Source organism: Phalacrocorax aristotelis, chromosome 2, assembly GCF_949628215.1.
Source record: "Phalacrocorax aristotelis chromosome 2, bGulAri2.1, whole genome shotgun sequence".
Taxonomy (NCBI): Eukaryota; Metazoa; Chordata; class Aves; order Suliformes; family Phalacrocoracidae; genus Phalacrocorax; species Phalacrocorax aristotelis.
The window spans coordinates 77,445,734-77,470,459 of record NC_134277.1 but is presented as its reverse complement, the minus strand read 5'-3'; the positions used below and the strand labels follow the sequence as shown (position 1 = coordinate 77,470,459).

Below are 24,726 nucleotides of genomic sequence, written 5' to 3'. Positions count from 1 at the left end.
TTACTGCAGCCTGCCAGGCAGTCAGATGCAAACAGTCCAGGGAAACATTCAAGAAGATGCTGAGGCTACATGAACCGAAGTTAATCTCACATGAAACATCACAGAAACAAAAAACAGCGAAGGGGTACATTGAGCTCCCTCAGCCATAGCAAAGCAGGCTGAGCCCCCTCCAAAACAGTGATGTGTATAGGTGAAAACAACCATCCCACAGCCTTCTGCTGCAGACAGTGCAAAGTGCCTTTGCTTACAAACTTCTCTAGCTCCTCAGTGCAGGCCCTGCTGTGTGGCCTTGGGCACAAGTACAGAGAGCAGCTCTGTATTCGCTTTCTTTCAGAAGAAGCATCAAGCCAATGGCCAAACGGGTAATACTACAAGTCACCCACATGATGCGGGGCTGCCATCACAAATCTTTCCAAGACGATTGCATGGCCAGGCCTGAGGGAAGGCAGAGCACAGGTGAAGTGACTGATGAAGAGAAAGCTGTCATTCCAGAGCAGATGTTTTGCCCTCTGGCCATCCAAGGAGCACATTAATCTTTCCATGACAAACTGAACAGACTAAGTCCTGCCTGTTGGCGCTGCCTTTGGGGGTATCGGCGCTTGATGGCAATCATGAGAAGAGGGACAATTCACTGAGCTGCCTACAGCCTGCTTGCACTGAACAGAGAATAATAAATTTATCAGCTTTAGAAATATTCTGCTGTTTCCATGAACGCTTAACTCAGAGAAATTAGGAAGGATTGTCAATAGATGCAAGAACTTGAACACTGGTGCTTGCAATCCTAAATATAAAGTCAGACACCCGCATACATCAGTGACACAGCAGTCTTGAAAAAGCTCCCCTCTCCTGCACACAGTCTCAGCTGCACCTGCATGGAGCAGGAAAGGCAAATTCAAAGAACTTTTCAAGAGATCTCTTTTAAACATCTTTTCTTTCATACGTTAGCTTTGTGAAAATATCTGCGATTGTAACTTAATGACGTAGCCGAACTATATTGACCTGACAAAGTGCCGAGTTCCATTTCAATAACAATTTTTTTTTTTTACTTTTAAGTTACATAGCCTACTAGAAGCTACTAGAAGTACTACCACAGAGAAAATAGTCACTTTTTAAGGTACTTATTACTCAAATAGATATGCAAACTCACAAGATACTCAGAGACTCAAATCTAACAGAGATTATCCCTGGCAATTAAGAACCTGTATAGATGGTGTCCAAACAGACCAACAACATGCTCGACAGCTGGAAAGCTGCAGAGCAAGTCCAGAACAAAGGGAGGAGCTTCTGACGTTTCCTTTGGGGTATTTGTTTTTTTGTCTTGTTGTTGTTTGTTTTTTTAACAATAAGAAGGAAAATATGAAGCAGGCACAGCAGGGTGCAGAAACATTCCCTCCTTTAATAAAATACACACTTCCTAACAGATGACAGCCAAAAAGCTTTCCCTATTGTGTACCTGGAAATCAGCTCAATACTCATCTTTTCTGAAATGCTCTCACACAATTTTCATCATTACTTGAAGTCAAACACTGAGGTTCATACTAAAGCTGGTGAGAATCAAGGGAACTGACAGCTGCAAAAATCAACTATTACAGATCAACCCTTAGGGACATCAAGTATCCTTAGAAGTCTAGCAGATCAGCCCCCACAGACACCAAATCACTTGGTTTTACTGGTCTTTGTTTTTTATTCTACAACTAATTTTCAGTGTTATTAGAGATGTCATCATTTTATAGCAGCAGTTAATCACAAAGAGTGACATGTTAGCATGGCCTATCACTGAGAAGTCCTGTTTATTTAATCTGTTACCAAACACCTTCTCAAGAGCAGGGTGGGGTTAAAACCTCAGGGCTGAAGTAATTTTTGCCTCTTTTCTCTTCTCTAATGTAGCTTGACAAACAATCCACTAAAATAGAAGGTCATTAACTCATTGATCACAAGTAACAACCTGAGAAATTCAAGGCATCTTAAGAAACAGAGCAGGCTACAAGAGTAGGGCACATGAACGAGGAAGAGCTTGCACAGTTTAATCACACATGGTTCTAGAAATCCAATGATATTTCAGTAAACCAGTATTTATTAGATTATATATTTGAAATATTAAAAATTAATTATTTTTAAAAATATTTACTCCTCTTAAATAAATTACTAAGGAGAAAAATAACAGTAAAGTGTCACAGTTTTTCACTGAGAAAGACTGTTTACATTTCTACACCACTCACAAGGATGTGAGTGAGACAAGACAGCCCCTGGAAAATCCCCAGGGTTGTACTGTGAAGCTAGAAAAGAGTCTCAGGACATGTCAAACTTATCATGTTTCTGTACACATAGCTCTTAACCTCTGGGAGTCTTCCTAAGAATTCAATCTCCTCCGGAAATAAGTTTTAGGAGTGTGAATAGCCTCCTGTCCCCAGAGAGAGAAAGTCTTCAATTCCATGATTAGAAAAGAAAACCAACTCTGATATTATGTACCCAATTTTTAATATGTTCCATAGGCATGTCCTGTCACCTTTTCTTTCCACACCACACAAAGCAAGTCATAATTACTGTAATGGAACAGAAGTCAGTGAAGATCCACAGGTGTAATGGTTAAACACATCCCTTTCCACCAAAATCTCGCACTTCAGTTTTATATTTTACCTACCTTTCAAATAATTGTCTTCAAACAACTGGGATGTGACTTTCTGTGGATAATTCACCCCAGCACCCCAAACAATCAGTGGTGTTAAAGTTTCTGAGGGATGACCAGCTCCATGGGATCCTAAGATACACCAAACCAGAAAGTGTAAACTTTAAAACACATGATGTAAAAACAAATAAAACCTCTCTCTATATATACATGCACACATGTACTAACTTCTTACAGTATGTACACTAAAATCATGTTACAGACAACCTATTCCAGCTTCATAGCTTATTTTTATGCCACTAACAACGAAGGCTAAATTCAAGTTGCAAGTTGGGAAATTGGTACCACTTAAGTCAAGCCTATAAAGATATAAACTTTGTGTATTAAAACCCCAAACTGTTAACATATAGAAACCGAAGTATTTGAAAGCCTCAAGGTGTAGAGGAGTTACCTGCTCAAAACATGTGCATGTACTTATCCTGAATATCCCATGGAAACCAGGGACAGTTGATTTGAGTGAAATTAGGCAAGTGCCCCGCCACCCCCCTTCCCCCAAAAGATCATATAGAACTGATCTCCGGTCCCCAAATAAGGATTAGACTTCCATTTCAAAACCAGGAGACAATATGTATTGCAACTGTCATCCTTTCCCCAGTGATCCAAGTTCATTCTTAAGGTTTTAAAGCCTGGTAGCACACTCCTTCGAAACTGATAAAACATGACTTACTTCCCCAGGGAAATTAATTCCTTCCAGATTAACATATCAGCTGCCAAAAGGAGGAAGCTTTAAAACTATGACGTCTCAACAGCCGCTGCACTGAGGCAGAAGCCACACAAGCTTGAAAGAAACACTGGTCTTTGAACTCAGTGGGTGAGGTACCACAGCAGTGAGATAACCCAGTCTCAAAGGGAATGACATTGTTATACAAACTCCATGTTGGTCACTGAATGGTCTACAAGATAATACATTTTCCTTGTATTTGCATAGGCACACTTTCCTCTGTGTGTGTGTGTGTGTGTGTGTGCATATATACATTTTAATAATTACCAAGGACAGAGACTAACACATTGGTTTAAAGACAGCTTTTTTAAAAAAAAAAAAAAACCAAAAACCCCCAAAACAACCAAAACAAAACCCAACAAAACACACCCAAAAGAAAACCCAGAAACAAACCCACAAAAAAGAAAACAGAATTGGGTATGAAATTGGGAACAGCATTGAGGGTGTACAACAATCACTATGGTAGAGCTGAAGAACCAGCTTTGATTTCTTTAAACAGCCCTAAGCTTAAGAACACACAGGTCTGGGAATAAGATTTCGATATTCACAAATCCCTTGGAAGGCACTCTCTGGGCTCAAAAGCAGCAACAACTGCTGCTCTTTACGGAGCTTGGGAAAAGAGCAGATGGAGAGAGCACCTCCTCCATCTTCCAGGCATCAGTTCTTTCTTTCTATTGCAGGAGGCAAGTGCAATTTTTGGTAAGCTTTCATCCTAGCCAAGCTACGATCTCCATCAGCATTTTACTGAGACTCTGCCTCCATGAATACTTTAAAGTAGATGCAGCTGAGAGAGGCAGCTGTATCCACCCTTTCCTATTGTAAGAACCAGGTTTCAGCCTGATCTGAATTATAAGAGGGGGAAAGAAAAATATTTGATTTTCAGCAGGGTCAGTTGCCTGTTCCACCCCTCAGCACCCTCCAAACACACCTTTTCAGGGGAAAGGGAAGGAAAGGGTGCTGCTGTTTAGTTTTCTGTTCTCTGGTCCAGTTTACAACACAGTAGTACTTGTGCAGGAAGAAGTGGCCAAGGTGAGGGTGGGTGTGGGACCACCTATGTTGGTGGTCATAAGTTCCATCCAAGATCAGCTTAAAGCAAAATCAGAGTCAGACTGAGAAAGCAAGTGATTTTATTGGTCTTTGCCAACCACCACAGTTTCTTTGACCATGTCCTCTTCCCTATTAGGTCCTCACATCCTTTTAATTTTCAATTTGTTTTAAAACTGGTACACATCCCATTCTGCAAATAACCACTGAAAGACTGCAGCAGTTGCTGATATTACAAGCTCAAATAAAAAAAATACTGAACTAGCCCTCACACTGCTGGCTATGGGCTGGAGCATCATCTCTGGGTTTGCTCTTAGACTCACTAAAATAAATTTTGAAGTTCATCTTCTGGCAGAAGATCAAGCTTCTTCAAGACAGAAAGAGATGACAGAAAACTATGAGAGACCAGTGGTTCTCAAAGTCTGAAGAGTTACTTCTACCACCTTTTATTCCCCCTTCAAAGGATCCAGTACATAATGAGAACACCCCACAGTACATTCTGGCAGCAAGGAAGGCCTACAGCACCCCGGGCTGTGTTAACAGGAGCATGGTCCAGGGAATGTATTATCCCCCTCTACCCGGTACCTGTGACACAACCTCTAGACATTGGATCCAGTGTTGGGCCTCTCCAGTACAAGACAGACATCAACCATCTGCAATGAACTCAGTGGGGGACCCCCAAATTGATCACGGGAGCACTTGTCCTGTGAGGAGAGAGGCTGAGGGACTGGGACTTGTTCAGCCCAGAGAAGAAGTGGCTTTGGTGAGGATGTAACAGAGCTCCCACCCGTATCCCACTGCAAGTGGGTTTGTGAGAGGATGGAGTCAGGGTCTCACTGCAATGCATGGTGGGAAGATGACAGAGAACAGGCATAAGTTGAAGGAAAAAAAAAAAAAAAAGGAGGTTCAGATTGCAGATAAAGAAAACCTTTTCCCCTCTATGAGGGCAGGCAAGAAGCGGAGCAGGCTGCCCAAAGGGGTTGTATAGACCCCATCCTTCGAAGTTTTAAAGGCCCTGCCGGATAAAGCCCAAGCAACTGCTGTGTCTGATCCCAAAGCTGATACTGCTCTGAGTAGCTGAGTAGGTGGTTGGACCTCCTGAGGTCCCGATGATCATATATATGAAAAATATATCCATATATATATACAGAAACACTTCCCTTAAAATTATTACTAGAAGCAAACAAAAAAATATGCTAGAATTAAAATTTTATTGCAAGTGCAGTCAGCTCAACAGTAAACAATATTCAAAACAGACTATTTTGCAAATAGGCAGATGGTAATTATGCTGATTTTTAATAAATATATTCATATTTGTCATCTCTGATGACAGAAAAGGTCTGCATCCTGTCCATTTAAGAAGTTTAGGATTCATACACAGAATAAGATGCTGAATTTTGCCAAGACCATGCCAGAAGCACACTTGGTTCAAAAGTATCACAGTTAGGGGTTAACTAACACACAGTATTGGAAGAGACACTTATCACTTTCATTGGCTGCATGCAAGGACAGGAGTGTTCTTAAAATTCTTGGAAAAAAAAAAAAAAGGAGGAAAAAAATTGTCTAAATGAGTTCACCACTGTACACTCTTCTCATCTGCCCTTAATCTATTTATGCCAAAATTGCCTCAAGTCATTCGGCCGCTGAGGTCATGCCCTTCACAAGTGCCCTCTGTGGGCACCAGCCTGACTGGCCACCCACCTCAGTCTCCTTTCTGTACTCCCAGAAGTACTGAGACTTACCTAGTCTCCAGTACCACCCTACTTCTAGAAAGATCACACAGCAGTCCCATCCTTTCTGCTGTGCCAGAAGGCCAAAATAAGGAAGAAGTTCCTCTCCCATCCCCCGAAGTTTTTCCACCAGCTCATGAATAGATTTGCCACCTTTTCCAGGTGGTTCAGAGCACCAAAGTGAAAACTATCTCCCATATGGGCTGGAACAAGACCAGCTTTGCTGTTGGCAGCCATATAACAAAATCTCCTCCTGCTTGGGCTAGTTTTCTCCAGGGAGGCTCTGACGAGGTGGCAATCGCATTCCACATACTCACCTGACTCAACATTTAAAGAGACTCACCCCAATCTGTCATTCCATGGTCAGAAGTTAAAATAAATGCAGTTTTTCCATCGTTTCCATAGAAATTGTCAATCATCGAAACAATTTCTTTTACACCCTCATCAACTTTTTTAATGTTCTCCTTGTATTCTCTAGGAAAAATAAGAAAAAAAATGTTAGATTCGTGGTAGCTCTCACACTTGGTATAAAGCAAGTTATCCATGGTCATAATGCCCAATCCTTTCATTATAAATAGCTTTATTCTCTACAGAGCTCCAAGCTAACAAAGGGCATCCTAGATGTAAAATCTCTCTTCCTCTAACTCTTGTGTGAGATACTAAATTATCACACCACAGTTTGAGGGTTCCTGAAACTAGTCTCAAACTGATGTTTACTTATATTTCAAATCTGACCTGTCCTTGATTAAAGACTGTAATTTAGTCACTCACAGCTATCACGCAAGTTCAGGAGAACACCAAAACTAAGGAATTTTGGAAAACTGAAATGCCTTAAATTTTAAGTTTCAAAAATTACTTTAAGTCAGTAACTAAACAGCAAAGAAAGATCTGGCCAGGCAGGGACTGTTTTTAGAAGATTCACAGATCAGCACAGATCCCAGAGTATTGTAGAATAGAAGCTAAACCAAAAATGTGTATATTTTTAGAGAAGGTGAGCACAATTAACTTTCAGCCAACTAATTTTCCATTTGTTGCTGTTGCTAAAGTCAATTTTAAAACTATCTTCAAAAAAAATCAAACCAAAAAGAACATGAGACATACAGCAAATATGAATTTTGGAATAATGCAGGAAAGCAGAGCAAGGATTTCAAAAGTATGTGAGGAAAAGAAAGACATAATAGCCTATGCTCAAAGCATGTGAGGAAATGAAAAGAAAGTTCTCAAATAATGCACTTCAAGATGAATTTCTGATGAGTCCTGTTAATCTAAACTCTTCTCTTTGTTCAAGTGTCCTAAGGAAAGCTAAAACATAATGCTCAAATTTGCAGCCATTACTCCCAAGCTTACTATTGTCTATAAATTCAACCATACTATTTCAGCCATAGGGAATCTGAGAACTGTTTCCATTTTATATTTAAAACTGCAGTTTCCTACATATCCTCTAGGTTATGTGTTGACTATAACTAAGATCGTCTTCCAAAAATCGGACTTGAAGTACAGGAGTATAACCACGGACAGTGTATATGGCAAAAATCACTTCTACAGAGGACACCTTGAAAACAAAACACCCCAGAAAATTCAGAACATAAGTAATCACAGTGACACACATGACCTATTGTAGAAACCCTCAAGACTACAAGTCTTATTTCAGGCTTCATAAATAGCACTGGTAGAAAAGTTACTGTATGCATTTAAAACTAATAAGAAAGATATGCTTAGTCTCTCAATTACCTTGAGTTTGGACGATGAGCATGTCCATTTGTGTCTATGCCTAGCAAATGCAGGAACAAAACCACTTTCTCTTCATTCAGTGCAGAGAACAACGTTTGATTACTTCTAGAAGAATTAAAGAAGCCCTGTATGGAATAAACCATTAAAATATTCGTCTGAGTACAACAGAAAAAGATGATAGGCAGCCTATTAAAACTAAAATGCAGCGGTTTTCATGTCAAAATACTAGTAATTACTAGAGTTATGAAAGAGAAAAATGAGTTGTTTCCCAATTTACTTCTTGGAGGATAACAACCATTAATATAGTCAGTCCAAAGTGTCAGCCTAAGACAGGCAACACTCCTGAAGTTTAGGGGTCTTTTTGTTTGCTTCTGTGTTTTTTAAATGTTATTTGGGTTTATTTAGGCAGAAATACCAGTAACTGTGTATCACTCATCCCTTCTTTGCCTCCTATGTAATCACAACTATGCACCATTCCAAGGTCCACTTACACCTTTATATTTCCATGATTTATCAATTTCAAGCTAGAAGTAAAGGTCCCAAATACTCTTGCTTCAGAAGCAGGTTCTGCAGGACCAAGACACCAAGCTACAACTTGTTTGCAGAAACCAAATTAAAACAGAACAAAACAAGACATGCTTTGCAAATACATGAACTACAGAACATACATCTGCCTTGCACATGTTCTACTTAAGCACCGCTGAGGCAGATGCCAGGGGGGAATTTCCCCCACAGACTGAGTCTTGACATGGCTATTCTGTGTTAGACCAGCCATATTACAGCAATGCAAAATGCAGGCAGACAGCTATTCCAGCATGATCTCCTTAGCAATAGCACTGCCCAAGGAAACAAAGTTGGGTAGGGTTTTAGTGCAAAGAGCATCCAGAGGACCTTTCAGTACACTAATATAAAGGAAAGTGTCTTTGAATTTCACACAAGAGTCCAGGGAAAATGCTGGTTAAAGCCAGTGAACCATTTCTGCCACCAAAGACAGAGCAGTCCACCACATACCTGTGACAGCGGTGGAGCCCTTAAAAACTAAAGCTCATACCCTGTGTAAACGATAGTCACTGTACCCAGAGGAAGACCAAACTGGCAGCAAGAATATTTTTGTAAGCTGTGTCAGGAAACCATGCCAGTACACAATTCCACCTCTTTTCCCCCTCTGAATATACACAATTCGCAGGGACTAACATTTGCACATCTCAACTTCAGCTCTTGTCCAAACAAAATCATGACCCAAGTCCAGATATATTTTAAATAAGGATACAAGAACAAAATCCAGTCACACTCAATAGCAATATAATTATTTCTACAGAGATTTCAATTTCCCACAAGGGTCTGTCCACCTGCACATATCTGACTGCAAACTGAAGAAGCCTTCCAGAGCACACCACTAGTTTGCAGGATTCAGTTTTCTTATTTTTAATTAAATAAAAGGAAACAACATACAAAACAGACAAACAGGAAACTGCCAAAATGAAACCCTAAAATGTAGATCAATATTAGAAGGCAGCTATTTTTCTATCACAAACTGATTAAGTGAAAAGAAAAAAAAAAAATCACGAGGAAGGCAAGGCCTGAGCTTGTCCTCGCTCACCAGACGAGTTCCCATGACGCACCCAGACTACCCCATTCCCCCAGCCACCTTGTAACCCAGCGCAGCAGCAGCCAGAAGAGCTCACCAAACCTCTGGCTAATTGAGAACAAAATGACAAAAGGAAGATGAGTGTACCCTAAGACTTCTCCCAGAGCAAACAGCAAGCTTCATCCCATGGAACATTTTTAAATGGTCTACTAGATAAATGAATGAAGGAATAAATAAATAAATAAAACCACAAAACAAAACACACAGCAAACAGGAAGATCACCACAAGGAGTTACCTTAGGCTGAGAAAGTAAGTGAATTGGTAAGCAGGACATCAAACGGTAGGGGCAAAAAGTACTTCACCTTGCTCTGGAGGTTGCCAAATTCTTTGCTCAGCACTACCCTTGTATCTTCTTGTGGCCTGCTAAAGGCCTCTTCTTTTTGGTACTCAGTATTCACAAAACTTGAGGCCCACCACCGAACACTAGTTTCTGAGCCACCGTTATAGGTTAACTATATCTTTCTGTCAATTTTTTTTTGTTTCCCTTTTATTTGCTCTATGCAGTAATATTACCTTCTTCATATATTCAAGCCAAACACCACTAAGAATTTTCAGGGATGGGTGTAAACAAAGAGGCTGAGAGAACTCAGTTTTTCCAGTCTCAAGAAGATCAGCTAAGCGCTGTCCACAACCATCTAATGGGAGGGTGAAGGGAAGATTAAGCCAGAATGCTCAGAGGCCCTTGGTGATGGGACAAGGGGAAACCCACAATTTGAAATGTGGGAAATTCCAGTAAGAGACTTAAAAATTTTTTTTAAACCATAACTGTAGCCATATATTGGAACAGGTGCTCAAGAGGTTCTTGAATTTTTGCCCTTGAAGATGCTCAGACCTTGACTGGGCAAGGCCTGAGCAGCCTGCTCTAACTAGACCTCTTTCATGCAGGGAGTTGGACTTGATGACCACTGCAGCTTTCTTCCAACCTTCTTTTTCTATGATTCTAGCAACTTCTCTATGGTTTTCCAGCAACTAACAAAAAATAATGCCCTGGCTACAACCGATATGCAATTTAGTAAAATCAGTGAGAAGTTTTCCATTAAAACATTCACAGTGAACTGTAAAGTTAATTATAATACTAATTAAAATATTACAAGAAAAGTTTGGTTACGACTGTGTGTAATCTTCTAGTATCATCTCCTTCACTGGATGGAAGAAAACAAAGAAGAAGAAAAAAACTACCTAGAAGATCTAGCAGATACATGATTTACTGATGTCTGAACAAGATATGGACTCCATAGATGTTTAACAGAAGTTGTTGGGAACCGTTTGTTCCCCCAGAGCCCCCCATGGAAGCATGATCCTTTAACTGACCTGATAAACTGTTGCTGACTGCATGGATGCACAGGGAGAAAGAGACCAAACCAACCTCCTTTCACAAGGCTCCTTCATACATGAATCGAGGACAGCTTAATTAAATTGGCTGATTAAAGCTGTGCACACTGATTTGTGCTCATGTAAGAGTTTAAATAGTTATACTATTTTTCAGATGTAAAATAAATGTACAAAGGCAGGACAAAGATGTATACACCAGGTTTATACGAGTTGAGCATGCTCATGCACAAGACTCCTACACACATTTAAAATAAATCATTCAACCATTGTCCTGCTAGTTAGAGCAGAGCTATCTGTATTGAAATCCACATAAGGTCACGGCACTGTCTACAGAGCTTCAAAGTTTAAAATCATTCAGTTCTGGACTCCAACCCCCACCCTGTGCAGAAGGGACAGTCTGAAGGCTTGGTCTGGCCTTCTTCCAGCAGAAAAGGGCCAAAGAAAGAATGAGGTACTGTGTTCAAAATGAGGGGGGGGGGAAAAGTTTGCCATCTGCACCATTTAAGTCAAAAGACATCAACTGAATACCGTGAGTATATCCTACCCTGCAGTCATAATAAATCGTGGTTAGACCATTACTGTGACTCATCTCCAAGACTGTTAGAGTTCCTGGAATTTTAATCATTTTACCCTAAAAAAAGAGTTAAATCTGATAAAACTGTTTTTTCACAGAACACCTAAAAATATCAGAAATGCATTAAAAAGACCATTTTTCCCCATTAGTTCACCTGGACTTTCAGTATTTCACTCCCTAATTTTTCTTTAGCACAGACTCAAACTATGATCTAGGTAAAGGTTATTTAACTGAGAATCATTGGACCACACCACATTAAATTATACTCAGTTCCTTAATTATTTTGAAGGTTTCTAAAACATAAAACTAAAAACCAAAAAAAATTCCCACAGTCAATCAACTCTGTGGCCATCTGGATCTCGAAGCCACTCCCAAGCTATTACCACACACTAAAATCACTGAGTTTTAACCCAGCTGCAGATAAAAACCCCACCCAGCCTAGTCTACACTCAATTTTGTCTGTCCCAAGAAAGAGCTGGGATCACTTTGTACCACAAGCAGACATGACAGGCACTATCAAGTAGCATATATTTTTAACTCCACTCATGATTTAAGCCATCTGCTTCTGATCCATACAAATGCAAACTAGTCAGGGTTTCACACCTCCTAACCAACTGAGTTATCGTTAGTTACCGCTTTTTAAGAGAACAAGCAAGTTCAGGGTGCCAGCACAAACATTAGTTAGCCCTTCTCCATCTTATCCCCATCTTTTCTGGGGCAGAGGGAGCCACAAGTGGCCCTCATGATGCTTGGGACCTACTGACTACACAGTAGAGAAGGAGTACACATTAGTGTCTTATTTCCTAAAGCGGCAGAAATCCAGAGACCACTTTGCCCAACACAGAGTTAAACAATACGTTGTTAAATACTGGAGATAAAACTCTAAGGCAAAAAACCCCCACCAAACAACAACAAAAAAAACCTAGTAGGCAAAGCAGAATTTAGATTCCATCAAATTGTCATTGTTACTTTATATAAAACCTCACCAGCATAGCTGAGGGTTGTCTGAGTTATAATAGCAGAGTGACCTCACTTTCAGTCGGCCTTAAGTTTCACAGTTCTGACGTAATCACTGATGTGTAATTGAAGAGATGATTAGTGGAATGAGTGTTTTACACCAGTCAATCGAGTCCTATCCATTCACAGTATGAAATTTAGATGAGCAAAATAAGTCTTTAAAGTAATGGTGCTTGTAGCAAGGAAAAAGTAATCAGTAATGACATATATATTAAACACACTATTATAGTTTGAAAGAAGACATACCATTAGGTGTTTCGAAGCAAAAGAAAGGTAGTACCACCCTCACATAGCTGTGCAGCTCCAAATGACAGCAGGGTGCAACTTTTAGACAACAGCTACTCAAGTGTAGTTGACAGCCTAATACGACTTGTATTACGTTGATATGCATTACAACACGCAACCTGGCACAGGTGCACATTCAGGGAGAGGATGACAGTTAGAAAAAAACATATTTTCACCTGCAAACTCAGAAAACCATTCCCTTTGAAAATCAGCAAACTATAATGAACTTTTCCACCCTACGTCACCATTTAAAGCAGACCCACTGTTGGCTTCCGAATATAGATGCTGATTTGGTTTATTGATTTATTTGGGTTTATTTTTTGTTTGATTTGATTTATGCTGGTTAGCTAATGTTAATGCATACAGACCAGAGATCTTGTGGAAAAGGTTTTATTAAGTTTTAAACGCCATTAACATTGTTATGAGATCCAGAAAGCAACTCATCTAATTGCTCCACTGATATAGATATTTACACACCAACATTTACCCACTATCAGCATTTCTTAATCCAGGACCAGTGAGGTAGCATAGATTAACGTGAATATACGAATGAAGGAATAATCAGAAACTATGCACCTTGGACTATTAATACTTAGAGCGACAGCATCACAGAAAACAAAAGTCACAAACCAGCACTGACCCAAGTCCGCTGAGCAGAGTGCCATGTGAACAAGTTATACTGCTCCAGGACCTAAGTTGCCTCCACTCACCCCATACCCACCTCCCCACCCCCTAGCCCCCCGCAATCTCACCATGAGCCACAGCAGATAATCAGGAGCCAGCTATGTGCATTAGAACAAGCCACACTGTATAATTACAGTAGGTACAAGCCTGACAAAACTCAGTCAATAATATTGTCCATTTCTTTCTCATAATGAAGACTTACTGTTTCTGCCATGCCATAATACTTGTTATAAAATCCTTAACTAATCACATTCAAGATTTTAAAGAGTCTGTAGTACTCTAAAATGGGTTTCAGAGGATATGCAAATTTAAGACAAAAAAGCAAAGAATTTTTTAAAGGGTACTTTTATTAGTGTTAGGTTTTTTTATTAGCACTGAATGACAAACTTCCTCTGTTCTCCACTGCACTATTACACTAGTCAGGATAATTGATTCAAGCAATTCTTACTTATGACCTGGAGTGACAGGTCTTTCAAAGGTCTTACTTTTTAGTTCTATGATGAAGTTAACATGTTCTATGATAAAGTCAACATCCAGCTGTGCTTTTTATACACAGGTAGCATAAAAAGATTCTCTGCTCACCTTAACATGATCAAAAACCCATGTGTCAAGCTCAGCTGCATCTTGTGCTCCAAAGTCTTCACTTTCTGCTGTGTAACAAAACGTATAAACATGATCTCCAGTAGCACCTGCAAAAGACAATATAGATGTAATAGGAGACCGAGAAAAGTTTTCTTCCTTTTCTCATGGTCAAAAATACATGAATATTAATGCACATGAGTAGAAACCTATCAAGAATGACAATCCTGAGAGTACTCAAAGAAATTTTCTCCTTATTTTAAACTTTCCCATCATTTATGTTTTTTTGAAGCCTGAATACCATTTTAACCCATTAGCTTATCGACACCTCAGAGGAATGAGAAGCAACATTATCCAGTATGCTCAGGTGCGGAAATAAAGTATAGAAAAGCAGATAGGAGTAGAACAAATCCCATTTAAAGCAAATTAAACAGAATTTAGTTTTGAAACAAGGCTTTTCACTGTGAAACTTCTAACAGAGGAAGCTACACATTAAGAACCTTGTTTGAACACGTGTTTTGGGGTGGCTTTTTTTGTTAGGTTTTGGTTGTTAAACTGAATCATACAAGACAATGCCCTATCAAAGAGGCCTTTTATACAGGAAAACATCATACATCATGTGTAAGGAAGGCAACAGGAGGGATGTCACTTAGTTACCCTATACCAGTTCTAGGAGGCAACACAGTATTGATAGACAACAGGACAACTTCAGAAAGACAATATTCAAAGTCTGCACCTTTAAAACATGGATTCAAAATATAAAAGGGACAACTACAGGACCATATTCAGGCATAAAGTACAACATAAGGGCCACTGATGTGAAAACACAGTATCTGGACAAGCCAATTTTATTCTGTACTCACTGTCAAAAGAGCAAAGCAGTGAAAGGGGGAAAAGAAAAAAAGCTGACGACCTAGAAGAAAGTAAACTTCTGAAGTCCTGGAAAGAATTGAAGTTAGGTGGAGTTTAATGAAATAATTCAGCCAATGGCTGAGCTGTTACAGCTTGGGGGATGCTATTCCTACCATGACTACGTAAACTCCCAGAGGGAAAATGTTCTTCCACCAGTTGATGGCCAGAGAGAATATAATCGATTTGCTGGATGTCACAATCATATAATGTAGTTTTGTAAGCTTCCAGGCTTGTGAATTAACTAACATCCCAGCAGAAGGGAGGTGTTTAACCAAGATTGTGTCCAAACCCACACAAGGGATGCAGGTATTTCAGGCCAGGAAGATGAAAGCCGGCACAGATTTTCTGGCGCAGCTCCCCCCTGCCCCGCAGGAGACATTACTACTACTTATAACCCAGAACACTCACTGCAGTTTTCACAGTCTGAAAGAAAAGGAAGAAAATACTCCCAGGCATTAAAAAGTGATTTAAGGAGTTCCAATTGGTGGATAAAGGAGTTCAAAAGAAGAAATAAGCCCTGGCCATCACTGTCAGGATGACTGATGGTCTAAGAGGGTAGAGTGCTGTACTGTTTTTCTGCAGTGCCACAGCAAACCTGAGAAGATCTGTCTTTGAGAGGTGCCACGCCAAAGAAGCCAAACAAAAGCATGCAGTTTTCAAAGGAACACAGCTACTATTTACCCATTTCTAATTTCTACCAGAGCAAAAGGGAGACATCCCACCCAACCCTGCATTGCTATAAAGAGAGTGGCAAAATATAGCCATACTAGAAAAGGTTTGGAGTACCTGCATAGCTTATAAAATTATTGGTGGTTTGTTTTTTTTTTAATAAGAAAGCCTACTATGCAAAATGTTACAAAATATTTCACTTCTGTCACTTGAGAGGTGGCAGACAACAGTATGCCCAATACTTTAAGTCTGGGGATGAGGAAGCAAAGATGGAATAGAGAAGTAGAAGGAAGCCAGGGATGAAAATGTCCTTTAGAAGCAAACACAGAGCTCTACTGGGTTTGGTGCCGCCGTTACACTAATGGAAATAACTGGAGGTGGCAGAAGCTCCCACACTAGGTACCACCTATTGCTATTGCAGACTTGTCTGGCACATCATCTCACCCTCAGCATTAATATTCAAATATTAGGATCAGGTATCAAGTTATCACCCTCTTACAGTAAGATTTACATCCTGCAGAAAGCAAAGCTCTCGCTCTACTAGCAGGGCAGGTCCCGTGTCTGACAAGTCTTTCATGGGTCAGAGCCCAGACTAGCAGGAGACTTTTGCCTGCAAATTTTGCAGGCACAAAAGAGGGGGGGAAAAACAATGAAGGCACAAGGACAGTCAGACACTGAGCTGACAGAGCATGGGCATGACAGCTGTCATCAAACACAGCCAGGTGAGGAATGTGAGAAATTCTGTGTTTTTCTTTATGTGCTGTAGGAACAAGAAACTAGAAGAGGAGACAGAGAGGTCTGTCTGGCCAGAATAACCCTGACAAAGGTTTGTCCCCATTGTCCCCATGCTCTTGATACCCTTCTTCATACTCAAGCTAAACAATGACCCTATCATTGCTGCTAGATTCCAAGAGAAAGGTAACCTGAGGAGCAAATGGCAATCTGGGTGCAAAACTAATATCTACTTCCTGTCACAGAAGCAACAGCCTCAGCTCCTTTTTCAGCATGGCTTTTAATACTCTGGATTATACTCCAACCTAGACCTATGACAAAAACAGCACAGGACTGGACTGTTCAAGTCAAACCTCAAATTCTGGCAAGTGTAGAAGAAAGTAAAAACTTTAAAGAGCATTCTGGAAATAAAATAGGTATTTTCAAAGTACATTACTTTCAGATAATTTCAAGGTCATAATCTAAAAATGTAATAGAAAAATAAGGTTAAAATTATCACAAGGAATTTGTGTAGCCTAAGTAAGTTTAACTAATAGAAACTAACACCTCTTAATCCTGCTTAAGATGTAAATAAATTGTACACCAGTTTCAACGGTACTTCGAACATTTTCTTGGACTAAAACACTAATCACAGAGTCATTGAAACTTTGACAAATTTAGACTTCATGCATATCTATTTTGATATTAAAAGAGATCTGTGAGCATTTTGTTTACATTCTCTATAGAATCCTCAACTATTTCATTGAAATACTTATTTTATGACAGGAAAAGGACCTCAAGAAGACAGACAATGACAGGAAACAAAGGATTTTTCTTTCCTTCCCAAAAACCAGCAGGTGTTGTATACACTTTATGCATCATCCAATGACAGCAGTCAAACAGTTAATAAAATTCTGAACGTTTTGGCATGATAAAACACACACAAGAAGAGTCCTGTGACCTCACTAATTTGCAACATGGAAAGAGGGAGGCAAATTAAGCTATGCTCCCCTATCTCCTTCTGGGCTCTTTTGTAAACATAAAGTTAAAGAACAAACACTTTATTCCATTCCCTTCTGTATTATAAAACTTGTCCTCTTTAGAAGAAGGGGAAATACCTTTTTCTACTAAAAGAAGTTAATGTACCTTTCTGTTATGAGAAACTACAATTCACTTTCCTAGATACAGTGCTACACTAAACCTTCCTCCATTTGGAGGGACTTCCCTCCCCCTGCAAAAGAAATCTCCATTGTTGATGCCACTCAGAACGAGCCATACTGAGAGGCATAGCGACAATATGGTACTACCCTTGCACATCCCTCCAGATAACACCAAAGTTGCTTCCAAGTCCTCTGCTTATCTTCTTACTTAAACAAAACTAGTAGGAGGACAGGGCTCGGGGAAGTACTTGAATTCCCAAAATATTTTCCCAGGAACATAGCTCCAAAAATGTAAATAATCTGTGAAAGGGCAGTGTACTACCTTTCCCCTCTCCCTAACCACCATTACAGTATTCCCAAATACAAGCTGTAATATGAGGTCATGGGAAATTATCAGGAGATATTTTTACAGCTTACCATAAACTTATGAGGATCAAGCAAAGAACAGAGAAGAGGTGTGTGGGAGTGGGCGGAATACCGGGAGGAGAGGGTGAAGAGATTAGAGTTCAGAAAAAGTTCTAGAATCATCACGAAAAATACGATGTACACTTTTTCTAAACCAATATTGGATTCCAATCCTATCCTGCCTATCACATTTTTCTGATTTGTCAATGCCAACACTTAGAACAGAACACCCGCCTATGCCCCTAGCTTGTCCCATTTTCACTTCAGTCTGTTTTACTCTGAGATTATGGGAAAGGGTTTATATGCCCTGTTTCTTCCAAGAAAAAAACAAAATTAAATTTGAAGGGTTGCTCAGCAATCTCTGCATGCTCAAAGACCAATTGCACTGGGCTGACAAGACTTTAACACACTGCTCACCATGGGGAAACAACCTCAGCTTCAGGAATAGTACCAGGCAGTTCCTACCTGCATATAGTTCTTCCCTTTACACATTATTGTTCTGAAGTAGAAGCAGGATAATCCACAATAAGCTCCTGCTCAGGCTCCCAGAAAGCATGGCTTCAGTTCTGTCAGCCAACTCACTGGGAGCTGCATACAGAGGAAGAAAAACCCCAGCTGCAGGCTTGCAAACAAGAGCTTTAAACATCAAAGCAAAAATATTAGGTCCTTTTAACTATGGGTGTGTTTCCTTTAGTATGCTGATAGAATTAGGAAGGCCTCTTTAAACGGATGAGTAATGAATAGGGATATCCTCTTTAAAAACTTGCTTCTTTTCCTCCAACCCAGTCTTGAATTCACAAACTAGAAATCAGATATACACAACTATACAAACTGGAAATACTTCACTCATCTTCTTCTCTAACTTAGAAATTGTGCCTCTATTTTACTACCTGATGTTAAGTGTTAAAGATTCAAAAAATTTAAACCTTACCTTTTGCAAACATTGGCAAAATATCTGGGCTTCCCCAGCTCCAAGTATATTTACTTTCATTGAAAACAGAGTCAAATTCCACTGGATTCTCCTTCCATCCTGTTAAATAAACATACCTGGATTTAAATGGGGTTACCAGAAGATCTCATCGACTGCTGATTGACAGTCCATGCAAAAAAATTTTTATTTCACAGCAAACTCCACTTTGCGAGTCTTGGTTTTACTTCCATGTCAACATCTATTTGCAATTAGTCCCCTATTCATTAAGAAATAAGCTGAAAACCTCAGCCAACCTCGTTATGCAGGGATTCAGACAGACAAAACACACAGCTGGTTTACCTTCTAGACAGCTAAAATTCTCCTGAATTCTAAATCCCCTGTTGTCTGAACTCAACTTTTGGCATTTTAGGCCATAAATTACACACTCATATATCATATTTCCAGTCACATTCCACCTTATCATAATAAAACCTTCAAGATCTTCTGTTTCCATGACAAGGCAGCTGACAGAAATATAAAGATGCTCCTAACGGCAATTCCTGCCAATCCTGTATTTGTAGCAGATCTCTAGAAGGAAGAGCCCTTTGATTAGGAACATGGACAAGACCAAGTAATTCCTCTTAACTCCCTTGTCCAAAACCAACACGCAACATCACAGGTGTTCACGCCTGAGAACCCAGGGGAAGGCAGAGGACCACACAAAAGACCAAGTCAGTAATGCGAAGGCTTGTTGCTCATTATTAACCACCATGCATGCAGTAACAGCCAGCTTTGGACAAAACACACAGTTGGGGTTTTTGTTTTATTTTGCTACTGATTCTCCAACTCAACCTGTCAGTGGTTCAGCTGAGACACTGCAGTTCACTTCTTGTTTGCGACATCTCCTTAGCCATCTCCCATTACATCCCAAATGATAATTAAAAACTGTTACATGAAGAGGTCGTTCCATAACATACTTCAGCTTTCAGACTCAGAGTGCTAAATTTCACCATGTTACGAAGTATTAACTTATGTAAACTACTTTCATAGCTATCAATATTAAGGGTGGGAAATCCATCCAAAATTATTCTTTTCCATATAATCTTGGTATACGAACCACTCTCCAGCTATTCATCAATAATCATCTAGAAACCCAGCACATCACTGAAACACCTTACTTTAGAGAACAGTGTTCAAAGCTTCACGACCAGCGTACCTTTAGCAACTGCACTGACATCTTCATAAAATCCAGCTATAAGTGCAACGTGCCCTGGCCTGGATTCTGTTGGGACCCGGGTGTGAGAGATTCCCCAGCTGCCGTTATTCTCTAGAATACCCCTGAAAACAGGATACAAGGCAGTTAATGCTTATGACTTCTTAAAACTACAATGAATTGTAGATAAAGAGAGTGACAGGTAGATGTGAGGCAGGAAATGCAAAAACAAAAAACAACCCAGACTAAAACAGATTTTCACTACCCCCTGCTGTGCAGCAAAACAAGCAGAACATTAACCTGCAAGTAGCTCTATATTATAACACCCCACAGAGAACATTACTATTGTGGCCCATCAGCACTGCAAACAGATTAGTTTACCTGATGTTCTAATACACTTAGAATTAACATACTATTTTTTTCTGCTGCTTTCTGCTATAGCTTACTTCCCCCCCCCCCCCCCCCGCCCCGCATTGTTCTGTCTGGTGTTACTTTTCTTTGTTCTTTCCGTTTGGCTTGAAAGTGTCTAGTTCAATCTTCTCTTACTCATTAAATATGCTCAGCTGTAATTAGTTCTTGTGACCATGTCTGCCTTTATCTGTGCTGAATATTGGAAGCCAGCATCACAAGAATTTAAAAAACACATAAATCATTTCAGCAACGTGGAGAAAATTTAACTAAACCTTCTATCTTTTACAATTATACCAAAGTGAAAGAGAATACCTTCTCACCACATATACAGAAATATATAAATTGTCTAGGGATTATGCACATACACTAGTTATAACAGGTAAACGGCAAAGAAAAAAGGACAAAGCCCGAGTGTAAGCAACAGCCTCATAAACTACTCTTGTCTGCTGAAGACATGAATAGCTGGAGCTGTGGACAGCAAGTGGTGAGCATTACCATATGCTGCTTTCTTGTCTCCATCTTCTGGAAGAAGAGAAAGATTCACTCCCCACTGTCAGAGCAAGGGGAGAAAGAAAGAAAGAAAGAAAGAAAACAAAGCACACCAGGACATACCTTATACTAATGTTTAGGAAAAAAGCAGCAGAATCTTCTGAACAAATTTAAAGCAGTTTAAGAGTCAAATCTACTGGGAAACTGTATTATTTGTTGTTCATGATATAAGCTACAAAATTCGCTATATTTTCATTGGATGTGTTTCAGCCCAAGTAGATTCTGAGTTCATGCTTCATAACTTTTTTTAACAGAGATGTTATACAACTGTTAATTACAAGATCTGTACACTCAGCTCTAAATATATTTCTCACTAATGAAGTAAGAGTCAAACCACAACTTAAAATTTCAGGCTGCTTGCAGGATTCACAGTTTGCTTGTTGGGGTTTTGTTTGTGTGGGGGGGATTTGGGGGTTTTTTTGTTTTGATTTTTTTTGTTCAACGCACCTCACACCTCACATTCTCAGGCCTACTTGAAAGCTTACAGGACTATTTGGAACCACCCAGATATTACAGTGAAAAACATAAAAGGTGATATAGCAGCAGTCTGACATGTAATTCCTAGCTTTCAACTCAGCTAGGTTTTAAGACAAGTTGTACTAAAAAAAAAAGTACTAATTTGAAAAAAATGATATAAGTATGAGTGGTTTCTAATTTATTCTTACTGGAGACTGTGCTCAAAATGTGTTGCCCTAGCATTAGCGGAAGATTTAAGACAAAAATAAAACACTTTTGGCCTTCCTCACACTTCATTGTAACAACAGGTAAGAAGTGATTTTAATTAGAATTTGATTTCTATTGAGTTGGAAAGTAATCCTTTACCTTTGCTTTTCTAGCGCTGTATCACAGGATCTGAAGTCAACAATAACACATATCAGGCAGAAAAAAAAATAGCCAGATATTTTCATTTACCTGTTCAAAATTCATTTAGCTATTTTGAATTACTACAAAGCCTTTTACTCAGAAGAGCCGTTTTAAAAAATTAATTTCCTTGACAGTATAAACATTAGCTACCCATAATAACAATGATGAATATGAGATAGTAATATGGCTGAAACATGACAGGCAAGGAAGAAGACACCTTCCCTGAAATCACCACCACCACAGCAATTCAGACCACCTACCATCCCTCACAGCTATCACAACACTGCTGAAAACCAGATTTTTCAGGAATATTTGTAAGAGAAAAGACTAGGTACTTGGCATATATCAGCCAGCTATCTGCTCCAAGCCTAATGGATATTTATTATTGATTTTATGTACCTACTAAAACTTTGCTTCTATTTATAGCACATTGCTACAAGAATGGTTCTTGCTCATTTAAACATAATCTTTCCTCATTAACAACAGAATAGTTCCCAAAGCTCTCCACCTGGATGAGGTAAATAATCTGGCTGTTATGTTCCTGCTACTATAAAGCATATAATGGACCGAACACTTGGCACTTAGGAATGAATGTGCAAAAAAGTGAACTTTACATTAAATTGCATATACTTTGGGTTAATATTATTGAAAAAGCACAGCTCAGACAGCAATAACTCGACAGAATAAAGAAGGAAACACTTCCAGCAACTAACGTCTGATCTTGTCAACCTGTTTACAAGATTAACTTATGGAAGCTGCATAGCTCAAAGGTTTGGTGACAAAATGTTGAGCCTCTTGCTTCAAAATTGTAGCAATACATGTACTAGAGCTGCTCTGGACTGCCTGGCCCTCTACCTTTCAGAAGGTACAACATGCCACGCCACATGTTTTTTCTTTTCATCTTCTCTCACATGCGTGCTCACACACATATGTATTTATATAGAGAATGAGAGAAGTACAGATGGCACTTCAAACCTCCACTGGCATTTTATTCTACTCAGTGACCCACCAGCATCTTTGCTTGTTACAAGACAGTTCTTTCCCTCCATTCACCCACACACTTTCAGTGCAGGTGGCAATGTTTTAACTCTACAGATTTTGAAATAGAAAGCCGGTAACTCCACAAACAAGGTAAAGCAGAGACAGCAAAAGCACACACTTTGTAGCACTGGACAAGCTAATACATGGTTTAGCTTTTTACTTCTAGACAGGTGTAATAATGCTGAATAGCTGAAACTGAAAAACCCAAACCACGTAATGGCAAAAGTAGCCGTTATAACTCTTTCCTACCCACTACCCATCGCTGCTCCTACTGATTGGGCCATTATGGCATTCATACCTGTTGATGGTGCAAAAGACCAACAGTTTTACTGCTAAGAGAAGAGACTGCTTTGGAGGAAGTGTGAAGTCCACTGCTAAAAGACAACATGGAAAACTCACACTGATGTGGTCGACAGCACCTTACAAAAACACTAACAGAAGCAGCAGGTACAAGTAATCCCATATAATCTGGCAACTGCTGTGGCAGACTGCAAATGCTCTAACAGCTTTGGGTTTGCTCTGATATTCAAGCCAGACCAGTGCTATTACACAAGAGTAGCCTTATTTAATACTGTCTACTTCTTTTAGTCTACAAAATTATTTGTCTTATGATCAAATAATTATCTTGACATTAGGAAACAGGGAAGGTTGGTGAAAATTAGTTTTAAGCACTCAATGATATGTCTTTTAACACTCTTTTTTGGCAGGATTAGTTTTTCACAATCTTAAACCAAATCATCCCATTAAGCAATCAGACACACACCAGAAAGCACAAGGGCGGTGGTAGGGTCATGCATGCAGGAAGGGTGGAACAAATACGAAGTGGCAGCCTGCTGTTAGATCCATTCAGGCCATCTTTTTTAATCGCTCCTTAAAAAGCTTCATCAGTAGCTTAGAATTAGAAGACAAGCACGTTAGTGAACTACTTCTCCTAAACTGAACATCCAGGAAGCAGTTTAAATTAACAACTCTGTTAGGCTTCAGAATTGATACTATGCTGATGTGAATGGAGAAAGCTCACACTCAGTTACTGGCTAGCTGTAGTTTTCAGAGACAACATTGACTCAATTTACTCTGTTCATGGTTTAGCAGCTTCACTGACAACAAGGGACACCAACTCAAATTCATGCATTTCTGCAGAGTGTAACTCCGCAAAATTTGTTATTTCAAAGGCAGACGGATGGCAGTACCCAAGCCACCACAATTGCCAGCGTTCCTCTTGTTCTCTTTTCAACGTTACATACGTTGAAGATTTTGCTTCTGCCTCCAGAAGCAAAATCTTCTGAATCAGTAGCGTTTTCAGATGGACTTACCGCAGGTAAGGTGCTTGGGGCGTATTGTTACTGTCCAATTCATACAGTGAATCTGCCCGCAGACCATCAGCAACAAAGAGTACGAGACGTTTTGCTGGAGGTGGCAGTGGAGTCTGCTGAGGACTCATACCATGAACCAGGGGAGAGCTGAAGTAGATGTCAAAAATGGAGACTAGGAACACACAATGCACAAGGAGGGCGGCAAGTATGAAGACCGGTATACCCATGGCAACAGTGGGCTGGCAAGGAAAAGTCCAACACTGAGAGAGAGTGAGAAAATAAAATTAGGCAGATGAGACTTATCAGAATCAGTATTTAATTTGTTACAGAACGGGAGTACCATAACCACAGCCATTACCCAGGATGCACAACCAATCTCTGCTTCCAACAAGCTTTTTCCCAGAAGTTTTGGTCAAAAGTCACTGCATGGCTAATTCTGACTTTCTGATAGTCACTATGTCTCAGCAACACATCTTTGGCGTTTACTGAGGTATCAGACAGCTTCAGAAGACCATTGAATGAAGCCAGTTTGTCTG

The 24,726-nt window shown here is 39.7% G+C and overlaps 1 protein-coding gene across 4 annotated transcripts in view; it reads right to left on the bottom strand.

Moving 5' to 3' along the window:
- PIGN (phosphatidylinositol glycan anchor biosynthesis class N) overlaps positions 1 to 24,726 on the bottom strand; it is a 199,635-nt gene that overhangs the window by 161,950 nt on the left and 12,959 nt on the right. For 3 of the 4 annotated variants that reach the window (XM_075084211.1, XM_075084210.1, XM_075084212.1), the window contains exons 2-8: positions 24,191 to 24,450; positions 20,016 to 20,137; positions 18,821 to 18,919; positions 14,036 to 14,142; positions 7,913 to 8,037; positions 6,525 to 6,655; positions 2,642 to 2,758 (exon numbers count right to left, since the gene is read on the bottom strand). In XM_075084211.1, the coding sequence (XP_074940312.1) occupies positions 2,642 to 2,758; positions 6,525 to 6,655; positions 7,913 to 8,037; positions 14,036 to 14,142; positions 18,821 to 18,919; positions 20,016 to 20,137; positions 24,191 to 24,417 (928 nt within the window). In that variant the 5' untranslated portion in view covers positions 24,418 to 24,450. Of the gene's footprint in view, positions 1 to 2,641; positions 2,759 to 6,524; positions 6,656 to 7,912; positions 8,038 to 14,035; positions 14,143 to 18,820; positions 18,920 to 20,015; positions 20,138 to 24,190; positions 24,451 to 24,726 lie in introns of those variants that run through there. The other variant, XM_075084213.1, reaches the window with a different exon arrangement.